Source organism: Lingula anatina, chromosome 7 (assembly GCF_051362555.1).
Source record: "Lingula anatina isolate TDL-2025a chromosome 7, LinAna3.0, whole genome shotgun sequence".
NCBI classification, from domain to species: Eukaryota; Metazoa; Brachiopoda; class Lingulata; order Lingulida; family Lingulidae; genus Lingula; species Lingula anatina.
Window position 1 is genome coordinate 4708713 of NC_141773.1, and position 19658 is coordinate 4728370.

At 35.2% G+C, this 19658-nt stretch overlaps 2 protein-coding genes and 1 long non-coding RNA gene across 3 annotated transcripts; 2 read left to right on the plus strand and 1 right to left on the minus strand.

Annotated features, from left to right (window-relative positions):
- Nucleotides 1-1122: 1122 nt before the first annotated feature.
- LOC106175153 (methyltransferase-like protein 27) lies at nucleotides 1123-8691 on the plus strand. The gene is made up of 6 exons (XM_087017133.1): nucleotides 1123-1369; nucleotides 1651-1776; nucleotides 1984-2119; nucleotides 2385-2477; nucleotides 2832-2863; nucleotides 8389-8691. The coding sequence occupies exons 1-6, from the start codon at nucleotides 1256-1258 to the stop codon at nucleotides 8539-8541; spliced, it is 654 nt and encodes a 217-aa protein (XP_086873259.1). The 5' UTR covers nucleotides 1123-1255; the 3' UTR covers nucleotides 8542-8691.
- An 851-nt stretch (nucleotides 8692-9542) lies between these two features.
- LOC106175152 (uncharacterized) lies at nucleotides 9543-11030 on the plus strand. The gene is made up of 4 exons (XR_015335608.1): nucleotides 9543-9735; nucleotides 10117-10241; nucleotides 10490-10627; nucleotides 10902-11030. It is a non-coding gene; the product is annotated as an uncharacterized LOC106175152 (long non-coding RNA).
- A 5922-nt stretch (nucleotides 11031-16952) lies between these two features.
- On the minus strand, nucleotides 16953-19491 carry LOC106177341 (methyltransferase-like protein 27). The gene is made up of 5 exons (XM_087017121.1): nucleotides 19378-19491; nucleotides 18653-18778; nucleotides 18269-18404; nucleotides 17944-18036; nucleotides 16953-17137 (listed from the first exon to the last, which is right to left on the minus strand). Exons 1-5 carry the CDS (start codon nucleotides 19489-19491, stop codon nucleotides 16953-16955), a joined length of 654 nt encoding a protein of 217 aa, XP_086873247.1.
- Between the last annotated feature and the right edge of the window lie 167 nt (nucleotides 19492-19658).

Here is a 19658-nt window from a genome sequence, read left to right on the forward strand (position 1 = left end):
CGTTACTTGCAGAACCAATGGGTTGAGCTGTCAGACGCACCATGGCCATTGCCGTGACACATCGATATAAGCGTCCCTTTTGGGGCATATAACTCTTCTTCAGGGGATAATTTAGAATATTTGGGCATCCAAATCGCTCTTTTCTAAAATGTTTGTTGTATGAATTAAAGTCAGTCATATATTTTGTTTGCTTCAGTAGGGTAATTCAATTAAAGAACAGTTATCACAGTGACGCTGAGGAGATTATAAAAAGTTTTTCCAACACAGTTTGTACCGGTATATGTTTTTATTTATCAGTCAGAAAAATAGAAAAATGATTTGGAAAAAAATGTCCATATTGAATGTCATGTTTGTAGATGAAAAGAATAGGCAGACTTTGCCGATAACATCCAGCATGTCTCCATAACCGAAAAAATGCCCGCTGTCTATGACAGAGTAAAGCATATATGCCAGTTACTAGCTTTGATGGAAACACAAGGGCATCAGCCAACTTTTTGATATAAATTGGTCTATGAGGCTCAACATTGATAAAGGGGGATTCTTGCATTTTATAATGCAACCATATTAAGTGATATTGTTACAAGAAAAAAATGCTGAATTTAATGAAAGAAGAGTTTTGTGAATTTAATTTGAGCATAAATTGCCATAAATCTATAGTATATTAATAAAGCAAAATATTCTTTTGCTCTGCCTTACCCATAAATCTATGTCCTTGAACCCTACTTTACCATCAGTGTGGTTATCAGAAGCAGACAGAAAGCTACAGTGTCAACGTGGACACGCGGACATATGGTATCATGTTCTTATCGGTCATCTAAGACGGCATATGACTATCAGGTACTATATTTGGTAATCGGTGACCTTGAATGAACTGTCACCGTCTAGGTCGAGTGACGGGAAGGCATCAGGCAGCACCATAAACTGTTGGTTTATCGGGTCTTGTTCAATATACTCTCGCAAAGAGTTAGTGCAACGGAAAAAATTAAAAAAAGAAACTTCGAAACAAAACGTTTCAAAAACCGAAATACCAACATTAGCTAGGGCACGCCACTGAGTGATTTTTGCTAACATGAAAAACGCCCGTCGAATGCAAGATTGCAAATCTGATAAACTATATTTCAATTTTTGTTTGGCCTTAGATCAATATGCGTTTCCCATAGCAATATATAAGTAAATCAAAGGACACGTCGGCATCAGATGATTCCCAGCAATCGGCATCGCAATTTCTAAGTGACCCGTGAAGTTGTTTTAAAAAATGGCTAAAATTGAAGAGAAAAAGCTTCCAATTTTGAACGAGCTTGACAAACCAGGAATCACAAATGAAGAGGTGGAGGACGTGTATGCAAGATGGGCCAAAGATTACGACAGGGTGAGTTACTCCTGTGATCTTCAGAATTTTATGATAGTGCTTACAATATATGGATAAAACAGCCAATATCATATTGCAAGAGCAAAAACTTTACATTTATTTGTATCCCAATAGTATGTTTGTGTGTTCAGTAAAACAGACGTGAATGCGTATTATGTAAAGCCCAAGCAATTCATGTAGATTATCTAGTTAATTCATAAAAATGTCATGTAAATATGTTAATTAAAACACGCCGTTGTTTATTCCGAATATTGAATATCTTTATAATTCTTTAAATGCAGGATATCGCGGACCTCAATTACTTTGCACCAGCTAACAATGCTAATGAGGTAGAAAAAGCACTGAAAAACAAAAAAGACGCGCTTATTTTGGATGCCGCCTGCGGAACTGGTTTGTGTGGAATAGAAGTGAGTGGTTTACTTTTTGTATGAATTAGTATGATATCGTGTGGCAAAATGAGCACTATTGTAAAATTAGATAACTTTACGGGTGATCTCAGCATCTTCACGTAATATTGCAAACGTCTGAACAAATGTATTGACATTTTGTAGCGATATTCTCTCTTCTACAGGCAGCTAAAGTTTTTAAAATAAACAATATTTCGTATGTCTTAGCTTACAAAGCGTGGTTTCCACAACCTCCACGCCCTGGATGGGTCAAGTGAAATGCTTGAGCAGGCAAAACAGAAGGGCATCTATAAGAAAACGATGTGTGCCTTACTTGGACCCAATCGGTTGGATATCCCGGACAGTACGTAGCAGTGGCTGTTCTTTTTACTTATCCATGTCACTTATTCGGTTGCTTTCTGAGATGGTTCTTGGGTGGAACATATGCAATATATAGTTACTGGTTCTGTGTGGTCAAATTTGCCTTGCGAGTGTTTTTCGACTTTGATGCCACCCAAATACTAGGTTTTGCTTCAATATTCAAGTTGGCAGAATGAACGGTATTATGGCATTGGCTTCTTCTATTCGTCAAGAAAATAATATTTTTTTTTCTTTCTTGTAACTTCCAGACACATACGATGCAGTTGTCATGTCCGGGGCTGTTGGATCTGGACACGTATATGCGAGTTGCTTGGGAGAATTAATTCGCATCGTTAAGCCAGGTTAGTGTTGTGCCACTGGCAACTATTTGTTAAGTGAGTCAGGAAAAATGGTTATAAAAGGATATTCTGAACTTCAATTGTGCCGAATGAAAATTGAATCAATTAACCAACATTATAAACGAGTGGAATCGTGGTCATTTCTTTCGATGTACAGTGTCCCAAATTCTTTTTTTCAGATGTCCCTGCTAATTTTGTTCCATGTTCCCACCCCTTCTAAGATAATGATTTCATTTTTAAAGATTGAATGTAATTATAATGAAAGTGAAGAATTCACTTAGTGAAGAAAGGACCTAATAATGTAAATGTATATAATTTAATTGAGATTTGCTGAAGTTGCCTTTCTTCTCATTCTAGGCGGCTACGTCGTCGTTGATACCATCTTTAGGTATTCATAGTCCATGAGCCAGACACTTTTTTGGTACCAAAAAAGGGCCAAATTCTCATAGTGATTTTTAGTAAGGCCTATGTCTCTAGTGTCCAAATATGTGTGATAGCCTTCTCATAGTGGTAGCTTTTTGTGTGCTATCACACCTTATATAACCCCACCCCTGCAGCAGCAAGGACTTTTTCCAGATGGGGGTAGGGAAGAGAAATTGCTTACTATATCTATATGGTAACAGGTATATCAATAAATTGTATATCCTTATGGAGGCAAGGGATGGGACAATTTATTTCAAAAGTCATGAATGCATGACAATTAGTCAAGGGTCATTGATAATGGGTCAAAGGTCACAGGAGGTCATTTTTTGGGATTTTTCATAAATTAAAGCCAAAAAGTTTTTTTTTTTAATCATTGTTTAAGTAAGAATATGGTATTTGGTGAATGATTTGTAAAGATGGTATAGTCTTATGCTTGTGAGCAAAGTTTGGAGCCTTAGCTGTCTTATTTTAGAAAATTATGTAAAAGAAAGTGAACCTAACGGCCAAAATATGCCATCTTTGAAAGTGGGGGTAGGGGAAAGAAAATCTTTGCTACATCAATAATGGTCAAAGATATATCAATACATTATATATCCTTATGGAGGTAAGGGATGGGAGAATTAATTACATAAATCATTTATGCATGGCAGTTAGTCAAGGGTCATTGATAATGGGTCAAAGGTCACAAGAGGTCATATTTTATGAATTTTTTATAAATTAAAACCAAAATCTTTTTTTTAAATATTGTTTGAGAAAGAAATTGGTATTTGGTGAATGATTTGTAAACATGGTATAGTTAAAAACTGATGAAAAAAATTTGAAACCTCAACTGTTATATTCAAAAATATTATGTAACTAGTTAAATGTGAACCTTACGGTCATAATATACCCTCTTTTCATGTTGGGGTAGGGGACAGAAAATGCACGCTACATCAATATGGTGGGATATAACAATGCATTAAATATCCTTATGGAGGAAAGGGATGGGACAATTAATTTCTAAAATCATTTATGCATGGCAATAATTCAAGGGTCATAGATAATGGGTCAAAGGTCATAAGAGGTCAAATTTTATGGATTTTTCATAAATCAAAGCCAAATTCTTAAAAAATATTGTTTGAAAAAGAAATTGGTATTTGGTGAATGATTTATTAACATGGCATAGCATCATACTTGTGTAAAAAATTTGGAGCCTCAACAGTTTAATTTTAGAAAATTATGTAACTAGTTGAGTGTAGCCTAACAGTCAAAATTTGCCAACTTTGAAAGTGGGGGTAGGGGAGAGAAAGTGCTCATCATTTAAAGGCAGTAGAAGATACGGCAACAAAATGCACATATTTATGCAGCTTTGGGAAAGGACATTTCATTTTTTGATTAAGACATGTAAACAAAGTCATGCTTCATTAGAAATAGGTCAAAAGTGTCAGTTGAGGCCAAACCTCAGCAACAATTAAAGCTTTTTCATAAATTTGAACTTAAACACCATTAAAAGAGAACATTTTCGATTATAGAAATACTTTTGGGGTATAACTAGATGTTTTGTGACTATTAAAGACTAGTTCATCGAGTATGAGGCCCCTTCTTTAATTTTTTTTTTTTTTTGCATATTATATAACTTCAATTCAAAATGGAAGTGAAAACTTTCTATTATAAGGAGTCAGGAAGTGAAATTTTACTGTCATTCAATTTGGAAGAAGTAAGATACAAAGCAATTGTATCATAGCCTGTATCCAAAAGATATAACTTCATTAAGTTTACTTTTTTAAAGAGGGCATATTACCATGCATTAATGGGTCAGTGGTTGGTCAATGGTCACTCACACTCACTTCACAGCATAAAAATCTAAGCAATATCTGAAAATTTTAACATTTAGATGAAAACTTTTGGATGATTTAATGGTGATACATACTTGTTTTTCACAAAGCATATTTAGGAGAATAACTAATTTTTTTAAATTAAAGCATATAAAATTTTGAAATTTGTATGACTATATATAACAACCTTTAGTGTATATTCACAATTATGCTGTTCAACATCAGACAGTATCTGAGGTCCAGCAGTTAAAAGTGCCTGTCAATTCAGTGTACACAATGGATAGTTTTCCATCTAAGCAAAATGTAAAAATTGAAAGAACAGTTATTTCTAAAATAGTAATGCATGTTATGTAAGTCACTGTGTAATTGAAAACATCGATTTGAAATAAGTAAAAAGTATAAAATTTTATCAGAAACTTAAACTGCTACAAGCAGTTTGGTTTCCACATTCTTTTTTTCCAACTAATAAATGAACTTTAATTGGCAGATTTAGACGTCAAAACTTCTGTTACAGTATACACAGTAAGAAAGTGAATGTATTTCAAATCGGTTTGGAAAAGATTATTATATTAATAAATATTACCAGTATACTCGTACCCAAGTACTGACTGGGCTGGCTCATGGATAAATAATTTTATCTAACTGATGGATAACTTTTAATTACTACATGTAATAGCTAAATTAGAATGTTCAACCAAATAATTGATAAATTTGGCAAAACACATTTAAACAATCAACATGATAATGTTACATGTGCCATGAAGCCTACTTCAATCTTCAGACTTTAGTCTATTTTTCTCTCGTTTTATAAAAAACAGAGGCAGATTTAACTTGGTGTGTGTGTGTTGGGGGTGGACAGGCTTGTTCTCAGGTCCTTGGTCCACTTGATCAGCCTATGGTGTACATGGATGAATTCATATCATGGAGCAGGGTCCATGCTTACTTAGTTCCTCTGCCATCCCATAAATCCTGTAAATGTGTGTTCGTGAACATGTGTGTAGTATTTACAACCCCCCTCCTCAAAAGATCAATGATAATTAATAAAATTATGACAATAAACATGCTTCTGTTTGACCTTAAATGCCACCTAGCCATCAATATGTAGCCATTCTGAAGAAATGTTGAGTATAATCCTGCACGAAAACGAAGTAGGTACTCCAGCGCCGTAGACTACTGCAATCATACTGCAAACATGCTTCAAATCTGCTTCGATGTGGGAGCTAATTAGCATATTTGAAACATGCTTCTATCTTGCTGCTAATCTACTGCATTAATGCTCCTTCTCTGTACAACCCTATGTAATTTTTGAAGTAAAATTGCAGTAGGCTATACTTCATTTCTACTGCAAATATGCTCCACACCACGACTGCGTTAATGCTTCTTTGCTACTTCGATACTACTGCATTTTCCTGCGGGATGTGTATGTCCCATGTTAATAAAATTTTGACAATTTGGTTTAAGTTTAGAAATTTTAGCAGAATATGAGATAGCCTATTGTGGACTTCACTGCGTTTTCTCTCAGGACTATCATACATTCAGAACACAAACTACCCATCCTGAATCTGCAGATCTTGAATATAAATATATAGAAAGAAGAATATCTGCGAAATGTTCAGTTTCATGAAAGGACTATGCAATATTTTGATACAAGCCTTTCAATGTATAAATTTCGACTAAATGGTACTTAAATTCCCTTGTTGTGTTATTGGTGGCATGTTTACAGGCATGAGATGATTCAATCTTTAAGGTTTAAGAGAGAATGAGGCTGAATGCATTTTTATATCTGCTATTCATACTGGATACCAGTCTGAATTTGTTTCCCTTTATCTCCTCCTGAGATCAGAATGAAGCAGGCTTAAATTTTTGTCTTTTCCAATGAACTATCTCATTATGATACAAAACTTTTTAAATCTTTTAGAAATATAATCAAAAGACAAAGGTATGTTTCTGAATGCTAGTATTAAAAACAATACCTATTTCCCTTGATTATTGAATCAAAATAAACAGTATATGTAGGCTTTTTAATTTTTTAGGAAAAGTAACCAAATGTGAATAAAATATATGAAAATGAGTATATACAGTCTCAAATTTAAAACATTAGTCATAAGTAATTATATAATATAAGTTATCCCTAAATATAATACATTTAAACCAAAAAATAATCTTTAAATGGTGTTAAGGTTTATATTTATAAGAAAGCTTAAAATTTGTCCTGGACTAACCTTTCAACCTTTTTCTAATGAGGCATGACTTTCTATGCAGGTGTCTTAATCAATAAATTAAGGTCCAAAGCTGCATAAATATGTGCATTTTGTTGCTGTATATTCTACTATCTTCAAACGATGAACAGTTTCTCTCCCCTACCCCCACTTTCAAAGAGGGCATATTTTGACCATAAGGTTCCATGTAACAAGTTACATAATTATCTAAAATATAACAGATGAGGCTCCTAATTCTTTTCATAAGTATGATGCTATACCATTTTTATAAGTCATCCACCAAATACCAATTTTTGTCTCAAACAATATTTTTTACTATGATTTTGGTTTTAATTTATGAAGAATCCATTAAATTTGACCACTTGTGACCTTTGACCCATTATCAATGACCCTTGACTTATTGTCACACATAAATGATTTATGAAATTAATTGTCCCATCCCTTTCCTCCACAAGGATATATAATGCATTGATATATCTTTCACCATATTGATGTAGCAAGAATTTTCTGTCCCCTACCCCAACTTGCAAAGAGGGCATATTATGACAGTAAGGTTCACATTTAACTAGTTACATAATATTTTTTAAATAAAACAGTTGAGGCTTCAAATTTTTTTCATGAGTGTTTTACTATACCATGTTTACAAATCATTCACCAAATACCAATTTCTTTCTCAAACAATATTTTTAAAAAGATTTTGGTTTTAATTTATAAAAAATCCATAAAATATGACCACTTGTGACCTTAGACCCATTATCAATGACCCTTGACTAACTGTCATGCATAATTGATTGATGAAATTAATTGACCCATCCCTTACCTCCATAAGGATATATAATGTATTGATATATCTTTGACCATTATTGATGTAGCAAGGATTTTCTTTCCCCTACCCCCACTTTCAAAGATGGCATATTTTGGCCGTTAGGTTCACATTCTTTTACATAATTTTCTAAAATAAGACAGCTGAGGCTCCACACTTTGCTCACAAGCATAAGACTATACCATCTTTACAAATCATTCACCAAATACCATATTCTTACTTAAACAATGATTTAAAAAAAACTTTTTGGCTTTAATTTATGAAAAATCCTAAAAAATGACCTCCTGTGACCTTTGACCCATTATCAATGACCCTTGACTAATTGTCATGCATTCATGACTTTTGAAATAAATTGTCCCATCCCTTGCCTCCATAAGGATATACAATTTATTGATATACCTGTTACCATATAGATATAGTAAGCAATTTCTCTTCCCTACCCCCATCTGGAAAAAGTCCTTGCTGCTGCAGGGGTGGGGTTATATAAGGTGTGATAGCACACAAAAAGCTACCACTATGAGAAGGCTATCACACATATTTGGACACTAGAGACATAGGCCTTACTAAAAATCACTATGAGAATTTGGCCCTTTTTTGGTACCAATGGCTGAAAATCAGGCGTCTGGCTCATGGACTATTCACGCGAATCTGGCTATCAAGGCAAGAGTTGGGACGAAATAATGGACGACTTTCTCATGGCCGGACGCTGGGTCACGGTGACCAGACGCCTGGTGGAGCAGTCGTTTAACGCCCAGGACGGGATGCAGTATACATTTCGTGTGAAGTAAATCCGGTCTTGTTGAGGTCGTTTGTGCTTCGTATATGATCATTCCTTAGGACAATTGAACGAGTCGCACTAGGACTGATTTAAATGTACAATTTTAAATTTTATCATCTGGACCTGCAGCGACATTAAAATAAAATAACGCTATGGAATTGTACTAAGATATTTTTTATTTCTAATAAAACACCATTAACATAAATAACCCAAAAAGATTAAAGCAACTTCTAAAGTTACTTATATAAGAGGTCAATACATGGACGTATTTTCTTATCTATAACAGTGAAATAGTACAATCAACCACAGAAAACACCCAATCAGTCATCAGATTTTAAAATTAAATTGTGTTAAATATATGTGTAAAAAAAAACAATGCGTAATTTGTAGTCATTTGCACCCATTTCTTTGCGGACATGTGGTATACTCTCTTTTCCTTTCAGTTCTTATCGGTCGTCAAAGGCAACATATGGTTATCTCTTACTGCATTTTGCAGTAAATGATGCACTGTCCACGAGCCCGATATCACGATGCTATCGTATATCGGGCGAGGGGGTAACAGTGCATTATTTGTCAAACATACAAAGGGAAATCGTGTGTGCTCCCCACCCAAACCCCCTAACTTTGAATAGAACATCACACCGCGTATGGTGTGATATCAAAGAATGGACTTTCCACGCGTTAACTGCCTAATTGAGGTCACCATCAGACATCATGCAGGCAGCTCCTTTAATTGTTGATTTATCGGATCTCGTTGAGAATACCCCCCCCCCCCAAAAAAAAAAAAAAAATAAATAAATAAATAATCAGTTTTATTGGAAAAAATGCATCTAAATGGAACTGTTATGAATCTGAAATTACAACATCTGCTTGAAGACGCCATGGAAGAAATATAGTTTATTCGCCCATCATGTGCAAGACTGAAAATGTGAGGAAAACTAGATTAATTTTTTGTTTGGCCTACATATAGCACTAAATAAATATCAAAGCGCTAAATATATTTACATTGCCAAAGATACGTACGTGCTTTGACAGCAGATGACCCCCAGCAGCCGATAGTTTGTGACTTACACTTTAAGTCGTTTCAAAAATGGCTAACACAGAGGAGACAAAGCTTCCAATTTTGGATGAGCTAGACAAACCAGGCATCACAAATGAAGAGGTGGAGAACTTGTATGCAAGATGGGCCAAAGATTACGACAAGGTGAGATCATTTTTAATTTTTTTGTTAGAAATTTAGCATGACTAAATCGGGTTAGACTTGGGTTAGACTTTGAAAAATATAATTATGCAAACAAATATATCCATCCTATACAAACATGATGAGGATTTTTCATACCTGTTGCTATTTTAAGTTAAAGCGTAATCCAATGTCTAGACTATCCCGGGTACCCAAACGTAGCCAAGACGCTAGTTTGTTTATCCAGTTCAGTCTGTTTATAATCCAAACGAATGCTTACAATCCAAAAGCTTACATCTTTATTAGTTGATCAATAAAGATGACATAAACAAACGTCAAAACGTTTATGTATATGCTGCTGTTAATTCCGAATGTTAAATATTTATTTAAACCTTTTTAATGCAGGATCTCGAGGACCTCAACTACTATGCACCGGCTAACAATGCTAATGAAATAGAGAAAACATTGAAAGAAAAAAAGACGCGCTTATTTTAGATGCCGGCTGCGGAACTGGCTTGGCCGGAGTAGAAGTGAGTGGTTTACTTTTTTAATTAATTAGTATATAATTCTGAATCATAATGGGCACTAATAAAAAAGGTATCTCAACAGGTGATCTCAGCTATTGTGCGTAACATTATGAAAGTTTGAACAAGAAAAGTGGCATTTTGTAGCGATAAACTTTCTGTTATATATTACAGGTTGCTAAGTATTTTAAAAGCTAAAATAAACTAGCTTTGATATGTAAAAGCTGAAATAAACTACATTTCGTATGTCTTAGCTTACAAAGCGTGGTTTCCACAACCTCCACGCCCTGGATGGGTCAAGTGAAATGCTTGAGAAGGCCAAACAGATAAGGGCATCTATAAGAAAACGATATGTGCCTTACTTGGACCAAATCGGCTGGATATCCCGGACAGTACGTAGCAATACATTTAGCTTGTTTTTTTTACTTATCCATGTTTTTTATTCGGTTACTCTCCGAGATTGTTTAGGGTGGAACATATGCAGTGTATTGGTCTTCTGTGATCAAACTTGCCTTGTATTGCCAGTGTTTCTAGACTAAGTGCCACCCACCAAATTCTTGGTTTTGCCTCATTATTCTACTTATCAACTTGGTTGGAATTATGACATCGGCTACTCCAATCCGTCAGCAGAGCTGTAAATTTTACTCTCTTTCTCTTAACTACCAGATACATACGACGCAATTGTCATGTGCGGGGCTGTTGGTTCTGGACACGTGAACGGAAGTTGCTTGGGGGAACTCATTCGCATCGTTAAACCAGGTTAGTCAATGTGGCATTTGTAAAAATTCGTAGAGAAAGTCAGGATTGACAATCTTTAAGTGTCGGTCATTTAACCTGATTTTTGCACATGGAATTTCGATCATTCAACAAAATTTGATCAAGATTTCTGTCGATGAACAATGCTAACAATGATTTTCGAAATTGGACTTGTCCTTCCTGGTTTTGATCCATCCACCCATCTCTCATTAGGTTGTGGTTTCATTCTCAAAAATTGAGCGTAAGGTCATAGTGACTATCGCGAGAAACCGAATAATCTACAATTGTATATAGTTTTATTAATGTTTGTTCTTTTTCCTTTTTTCGGCGGCTATGTCATCGTTGACATCCTTTTCAAGTATGCCCATGACTGTGGCTACCAAGGCAAGAGTTGGGACGAACTAATTGACGACTTCCTGATGACCGGACGCTGGGTCACTGTGACCAGACGCCTGGTGGAGAAGTCGTTTAACTCTCTGGACGGGATGCAGTACACTTTTCAAGTGAAATAAATCTGAGCATATTGAGACCATTTTGTGTTTTTTTTATATATGGTCAGTTCTAAGGACAGATGAGTGATCCTTGACAGTGGCGAATCTAAATCTGTAGCGTAATGGAAATAAAGAAGAGTTATGAATTTGATTTTTTTAAATTTCAAATAAAACTTCAAGTTAAAAAAGTATTAAGCTTTAACATTTGTTAAGATTGCAAATAACTTAAAAGGTCATTTCTGTGGACGTAATTTGATATATGATATATAAAAGTACCCCATCTCGAAACATTTTGATATCGTAGAGGGCGAACGGTGCCATGTGGTACGAATTAGAACTATGATTCAGCTAGTCAAAATTCTGACACCAGGAGGGGACGACTTGTGTGTTTTTTTTTTTTCAAATATCAAAGTGAGGAGTTAGGACCCCTCTGACGCCCCCTTAAAAATCCGCCACCGTGCCTTCATATTGTGCCCCTTTCCTAAATATTCAGCGGTGTGAATTCTAAATCTAAGGACAAATAGACGCGCCGTATCATCTCGTGCACCTTAGTGAACTCTTGTGCGTGCTAATTTGTGCTCCCGTGACGTTGAAATGCCCCATATAGTGCTTATCAAATGACTAGGGCCTAAGTCAGTTTATATAAAATATTGGTTTTTCAGTATTAATAGGTGAGTAATTATGTTTTATATCGCAAGCTTATATGTTGATGTTATTACAAGATCACAGTATTGAATTTACTGACGGAAGAATTTTGCACAAAAAAAAAAAAAAAAAAATTGTGACAAAAAAAAAAAAGTGTCAAAATTTAAAAAGCGACTAAAGATGTCTACAATAAACCATAATTATTTTACTTTGCCTTAGATGGAGGTCCCTGAACCCTACTTTATCATCGGTGCTGTTATCTGCAGCAGACAGTCATTGACCGCGATAAAGTCCATGTGTAGGCCTACTAGGTATTAACCTGTCCATGAGGAGGTGAAGCACCGGGTTACCGGGTCTATTCTAAGGGCGCATTCAGATTCACACATCGTGTTAGCTGGGTCTGTCCAACTCTGCGTGGGGTTATTATTAAAGTAAAATCATTGATATCAGCTTTAACAAATCAGAACGCGGTCGTTATAATTAACCCATTGTTGCTCGAGGAAGCGTATCAGACAACTAAGCCGACTCCACTTTTAATTTTGAAAAGAATTGTCTTAAGTACCTTAAGAGGACACTTGGCGCTTTAAATGTATTTGTTGTTTGCTATAATAAAATATTTCCACTACGTATGTAAAACAATAAAGAAACATCAAATCGGCCAATGAGTAATTATCCAAATTCGTAGATTGGTTTTATTTTCATCTAGAAGAAATAAAAGTTACAGTATAGACATACAAAATGAGAAAGATTTCTCTCGATTATCACTCCATGGGTGCAGATACGAATGATTCCTTAATCAACGAAGAAAGATAATGTGCGAGAGAGTTACAGTACATACATGTATATGCTAACTGCAACTGCCTGAGCTGTTAATACCTTCTTCATATTTTTAATTTATTGGGTAATGCCCATATGTATCTATCTAAAAAGCCATGTCTTACGATCCTGGGGCATGCTTTACGTAATGGAATTACTGCACTGTATTAAAAAGGATGTACACACGCTGCAAGTGAAAATACAAGAATTTTAGCATGTAATTGTCTCGACCATGTATCAATACAGTTTTCTTAATAGTCATTGTGTTCTATTAAGATACTGATAGTTTGAAAAATTGAATATTGAGGTCCAGCATATTCATTCACCCAATAAGCACTAATAGTCCAGGAAATTGGTGAAAAATTGTGCATTTTTTACCTACAGGCATGAAATTTGGCACACTTATGGACAATGAAATTCTAAGCAAATTTTGATATATGGGCATGTCTGAAAATTCCAAAATGGCCGTCAAATCCAATATGGCCACCAAAATACCTTTTCAAATTAAAACTTCAAGTACATAGTCTTCTAATGACTTAAAATATCATATAAAGGTTGGAAAATACCATTGTATGAATCCTTCAGGTGTATCAAATCCAAAATGGCTGCCAAAAGTAAAAAAGCAGACCATTTATTCAAGATATCCATTTGAATGGGGAATTCATCAAGCACTTAAAACTAAAAGCATAAAATTTGGCAGGTTTGTGGAAAATGAAATTCTGAGCAAGTTTGGATGTATAGGCATATCCGAAAATTTGAAAATGGCCTTCAAATCCAAGATGGCCTCCAAAAATATGGCTTCTAATTAAGCTTCAAGTGCATAGTCTTTTAAGGGCGTAAATATCATACAAAGGTTAAAAAACACCACGGTATGAATTCAGAATCAATATGTGCTTTTTTAGGTGTATTAAATCCAAAATGGCCGCCAATAGTAAAAGCACTCTACTAATCCAAGATATCCAGCAGAGTGGTTAATTCATCAAAAACTACAAGCATGGCATTTGGTACAGTTGTAAAACAGGATTCCAAGCACTTTTGGATGTATGAGCATGTCTAAAAATTTCAATATATGGCCCCCAAATCCAATATAGCCGACACAAATACCCGTTCAAATTAAAACTTCAAGTATATATAATCCTATAATAACTTAAGATAACATTTTATGGTTAGAAAAGACTATGGTATGCATGAAGTATCAATATTTTATTCTTTAAATGTATAGAAATCCAAAATGGCCTCCAAAAATAAGAAAAACAGGCCACTCACAGCAGCAGTATGGTGAATTCATCATGCACTTAAAACTACAAGCATGAAAATTGGCTCAATTGTACATAACAGGAATCTAAGCAATGTGTTATATAGGGACATGTCTGAATATTCTAATATGGCCACTAAAACCCTTTTAAAGTAAAAAAAAGACTACTATACAATCTGACTGACAACAGTCTTTACTCTTTTTTGGTTTTTCGCTCCTTTAGTTACATTTAGACACAAATGACCATAAAAAATGGACTAGGACTCCTTTTGGTCTAGTTGTGACACCACATGCAGCAATTCTATAAATGTCAAGGATATGAAAATGTCAAGGTATTTTCACAAATAAGTTCCAAATTAACGAATGTTATTTTATCAAGTAAGTGTTGCACATTTTATGGGCGGTCAACCTTTTACTTTAGTAAATGGACAATATCTCAACAGAGGATAACAGCTAGCTACACCGAAATTTCTACTTATTTGGTTAAATAATTTTAATTCATTAATGTGTGCCTAGCTTTACTAGTAGTTGTGTTTCCTTCAGCTTTCCCAGTATTTCCTTAAAGCTATAGCTCCTACATGTAATCCAATTTCCCCAACAAAATACCAAGAGGCATTGGTCGTTTTTAACACCAGAAAGCATCAGTTTACATGCATGAGGGTCAATAGGAATATGAAAGTGTGGAAGGGCATAGAAGTAGATGTAGGTTACTGGTGTGAACCCTTATAGGACCAGTCTTCCAATGCTTCTGACTCCCCTCACCACAGTTAGCAACTGCACACATAACTACAAACAGATGTGGTAGGAGCTACCTGGTAGATTTTGTTCGCTGGGTAAGTGAATACTCCTCATGGCTTCATTCTGGATTGTCCCACAGAGACAATGATGCCGGAAATCTCATGAATTTTTACCTTTCAAAGTCCATATTGCACTAATTTCTTGGTGTAATCCTGAGAATACACCGTTTTTTTGAAGTTTTGTATGTATTAACTGTCTGGAGGATGTTAATTCTTTTATTTTCATGTTTTTTGAAAGTATAAGTTTGTAACTAAACAAGTTGCCAAATGATCAAATGAAAACCAAAGTTTGGCGCCTATCAGTGCTTCTTTTTTAGTGCACGAAGTGTGAAGCCTGCAATGCAACTCTTGGATACAGCACGTATCAACACCTGCCCTCTGTTTGGGGTACGGGGTACAGGTATTTCTTTGCTCATAAATTTCTACTAAATTCTCGGTAGCCATTACTGCGAATGTACTAAAGACAATTTTTTAAATAAGAAGCTTTTCTAATTTACTTTTGAAGCACAAGATAACATCATAACATTATCGAGTGCAAATGTGCCCCGCTTTTTAGTACTTTACCAATGAAAAACACCAAATTGTGAGACCTGTATGTTTGATTAGCTGTCATCTTTGTTATATTTATGAGCATTTGATGAAGCGCCATGCACTGATCTAGCTGAAGAATCATTACCAACAGACAAAATTGGTACACCCGAAGTTTTTTATATTTGCCTCTTTAAGGTTAAGTTATTCTGGTGTTTCTTTCATATTTTATGGATTTTGCACGATACTTTTTTTCTTAGAAAGGGGGAGTCACTCATGAGTGCCACATAAGAAGATTGGGAATTGATCTAAATGAGAATCCAGAGCAAAAAGTCAAACTACTTATGTTGGTTTATCAAAAGAAGGACTGTTTTCAGTACATAATAAATGTATCATGCTTGATGTTTTTTTTAAAACTCTGTAGAATAGCTACTGCACAGGTAGGAATATGCTGATTATACAGGTAGTTTGCAAAGCCCACATGCCTATTCACGAGTGATTACAATTCAATAATTGTGGTCTGCTGACTTTTGGAGGCCATTTTGGAATTTTAAAACCTTAAGTGGCAGATACTGATACTTCATACATACAATGGTATTTTCTAACCATTAAATGATATTTTTATAAAAGACTATACAAATAACTTTCACCTTGAAAGGGTATTTTGGGGGCAATATTGAAATTGGCTGCCATATTGGAATTTTCAGACATGCCCCTATATCCAACGTTGCTTAGAATCATGTTCTACATAACTGTGCCAGTTTTTATGCTTGTAATTGTAAGTGCTTGATGATTTTACAAAACTGCTGCATATTTTGCGTAATTAAACTGCTAATTTTACTTTTGGAGGCCATTTTGGAATTCTATACACCTGTAGAAGCGAATATCGATAATTCATTCATAGCATGATATTTGCCAGCTATAAAATGATATTTTAAACCATTTTAGGACTATATATTAGATGTTTTAATTTAAAAGAGTATTTGTGGCGGCCATATTGGATTTGGAGGCCATACTGGAATTTTCAGACATGCCCATATATCCAAAAAAAGCTTAGAATTCCATTATCTACAATTGTGGCAAATTTCATGCTTGTAGGTGAAAAACGCACAGTTCACCCTTTTTTCTGCACCAATTTCTTGGACTATAAATGCCTAGTCACTTACATAAATAACGTAGGCAGCACCATGTTCTAGTGTTTTAAGCATATAAATCCCGCTAATGAGTTGATGCTGACTTCAAATGATCACAACAAATGTTTTCACCAAGCAGGCGCGAAGAAAGCACATTTTAAGCACGTGTGTGTGTGTGTGTGTGTGTGTGTGTGTGTGTGTAACCATTCAGAAGCAAAAGGAAAATCCCAACAGTTCACCTTACTTTTTGTGCTCATTTCTGCCGTAGTTGAAATAGGTTGGCTTCTAAACCACAGTCACTTCACTTGAAAGGCGTACATCATTCCCTCCCTTGTGTCGAACGAATTATCCATCTGTCGTCTGGTCACCGTGACCCAGCGTCCGGCCATGAGGAAGTCGTCTATAGTTTCGTCCCAGCTCCTGCCGTTGTATTCAGTGCCAACGATGTGTTTAAGAATGGTGTCCATCACCACGTAACCACCTGAAAGATAAAAAAAGGGAAAATGATTTCCCCTTTCTTGTTTTTTATTCTGATTTTGAGAAGAACGTCTTTATAATTTAGAAATACATGTAGTAAAGATTCGTGTGCGAATTTGCTTTATCTTTTATTTATTTATTTGAAGCATTTTAAAAGGGGTGTATGATATATGCTTCTTCATACAAAATGGCCCATTGACTTGAAAGTGGTTACTGCTATGTTGCTGAAGTAGCCACTGAGCATTGATCACATAAATAGCAAGTGCCTGAAATGTAAAATGGATTTTGATGAATCTGACATAAAAAAGGTTTACAGTTAAGTGCAAATAATAACAAATAGGAAATTAAAAACAAAACTTGATAGTCGCCATGGAATCTGGTGTTTTCTTGGATAAGAGATGGTTACAATTCATTATTGGTCTACTTAAAAGGAAACTTATGCTTGGGAAACATTTTCAATAATTAAAATACATTTATAGGCGATCATGTGGAATATCTAGTTTCCTGCGTTATGTCCTAACCAGCATTTGTTTCAAAAAGATTTAATAAACTTTCATCTAGAGATAAACTGGAGGCCTTTAAATTTTGTGTCGAAGCAAATACCCCTGGGCGAAGAAACCATGGTCCGTTAAAATGAACACTTTTTAATTTGTCATTCATGTAATTTCATGAAGTTCCAGAACAGTTCAGACTGTTTCCTCTTTCAAATATTCATCTCACCTACTTGTCATTATGGTAAATTTCCTCATACTTTTTCTTATATTTTATCTGGCAATGAAATATATATCATAAAATGTCCCCTTGACCTACCTGGTTTGACAATTCGAATGAATTCCCCCAAGCAATCTCCGCCGATATGAGCTAAACCCGCCGCCCCTGTCATCATGACCGCATCGTATGTGTCTGTAAACAAACGTTTACTGTAATTCTTCATAATGGCACCCCACATTCTCAGCACTGTTTGCAATATAAACGTACGATAAGAATGTTTAACAAGACGTATGACAATGATCATTGCACGATCATCGGTCCGTACTATATTATCTATCAGCAGTCTGATGGCTTTTTTGTGGCTTTTTTGTGGGGGTTGTATATACTGCATATTGCTTCGTGTGTACATGTACTAGGTACATACCATCAGGGATATCCAGTCCCTCTGGCCCAAGTTTAATACACATCAACTTTTTATAGATATTTTTCTGCTTGGAAATGACAAGCATTTTACCACACATGTCGAAGGCATGGAGGTTGTGGAAACCTCGCTTTGCCAGCTAGAAAATAAAAGTAAAAAGAAGTTAATTTTGGTTCCATTTCCTTACGCAACCGATGCAAATACTTGGGTCTAAATGTGTGCCAAAAACTGTTTGACATCATGGGCCACGATCGAAGAATCTGCTATGTACTGCCTTAAACGTGAAGCCAGCTTTTACGTGCCAGTCTACACTCCTAAAGTCTCGTATACCATGGAATATACCCCAAAAACGTTAAGATATTACTAACTGATTGACATATTAATCACCTCCATGCCCCCTAAACCGGTTCCGCAGGCAGCATCCAGAATAAGCGCGTCTTTGTTGTCTTTTAAGCATTTTTCCATTTCGGTTGCGCCGACACTTGGTTGAGTGTAGTTTATCGTTGCCATATCCTGAATGAAAATAATAAATAAAATATTTAATGACGACGATTTAATGTCATCATTCATCTAAGAATATTTATGTTAAAACATGTAGTTTATTTTATAAAGGTATTTCTGTATAATTCATAGAAAGCCCAATATCAGAATTAGGCTACATCTATTTCCCAACAATGCAAGTTGATTGTGCTACTTTTTGTTTAATTTTTCCTTTTCAAAAACATTTATATAGAGCTACAAGAAATACAACCGACATATCAGGGTGTTTTTTTTTTTTTTTTTTTTTTTTTTTGATAGGGAAAACAAAAATATGATCACCAGGCCTCAGAACCCTAATTGCTGTTTTCTAACCCTAGGTTTGGGAACACAAATGCGCAAACTAACGACCCCAGCCACAAATTAACTTACTTAACGTAGAATTACTTGCCTCAATGAAGCTTAGACTTTTATTACGCAATTAATTCGGTTCTCTGGCCGTAAATAGGCTTCCTATGGGTTCTTTGTATTCGGCAGCAGTGTTTTCTCGAATACCTCGAATATGCAACCTCTATCGTCAGTGTTTAAGCAAATTGATTATTGCCAAAGCAAATCACGCAGAATTCCAACTTTACCTTATCATAATTTTCAGCCCATTTTTCATAGTCTTGTTCTGCTCTTTCGTTATCGAGACCTGGATTCTCAAACTCATCCAAAATTGGTATCCATTGCTCCTCTTGCTTGGCCATTTTCCTATCAAGCTGATCTGGCCTATATAAGGTGATTGAAAATTGTTTCTTTATGAATTAAAAAAAATGCAAAATGACAACCATATGTTACATAATTCTACGAAACCCCCTTGCTGATTTATGCCTAATTTTTCGGGTTAAAAGTGGCATAAACAAAAATGAAAACA

Coding starts and splice junctions, on each gene's coding strand:
- LOC106175153 (XM_087017133.1), top strand. CDS start 1,256: ATGGCTAAAATTGAAGAGAAAAAGCTTCCAATTTTGAACGAGCTTGAC. Junction 2,478..2,831: donor AATTCGCATCGTTAAGCCAG/GTTAGTGTTGTG, acceptor TTCTCATTCTAG/GCGGCTACGTCGTCGTTGAT. Junction 2,864..8,388: donor TCGTTGATACCATCTTTAGG/TATTCATAGTCC, acceptor TGGCTCATGGAC/TATTCACGCGAATCTGGCTA.
- LOC106177341 (XM_087017121.1), bottom strand. CDS start 19,491: ATGGCCAAGCAAGAGGAGCAATGGATACCAATTTTGGATGAGTTTGAG. Junction 18,405..18,652: donor CCGGTTTAGGGGGCATGGAG/GTGATTAATATG, acceptor TTTATTTTCTAG/CTGGCAAAGCGAGGTTTCCA. Junction 17,138..17,943: donor CATTCGAATTGTCAAACCAG/GTAGGTCAAGGG, acceptor TTTATCTTTCAG/GTGGTTACGTGGTGATGGAC.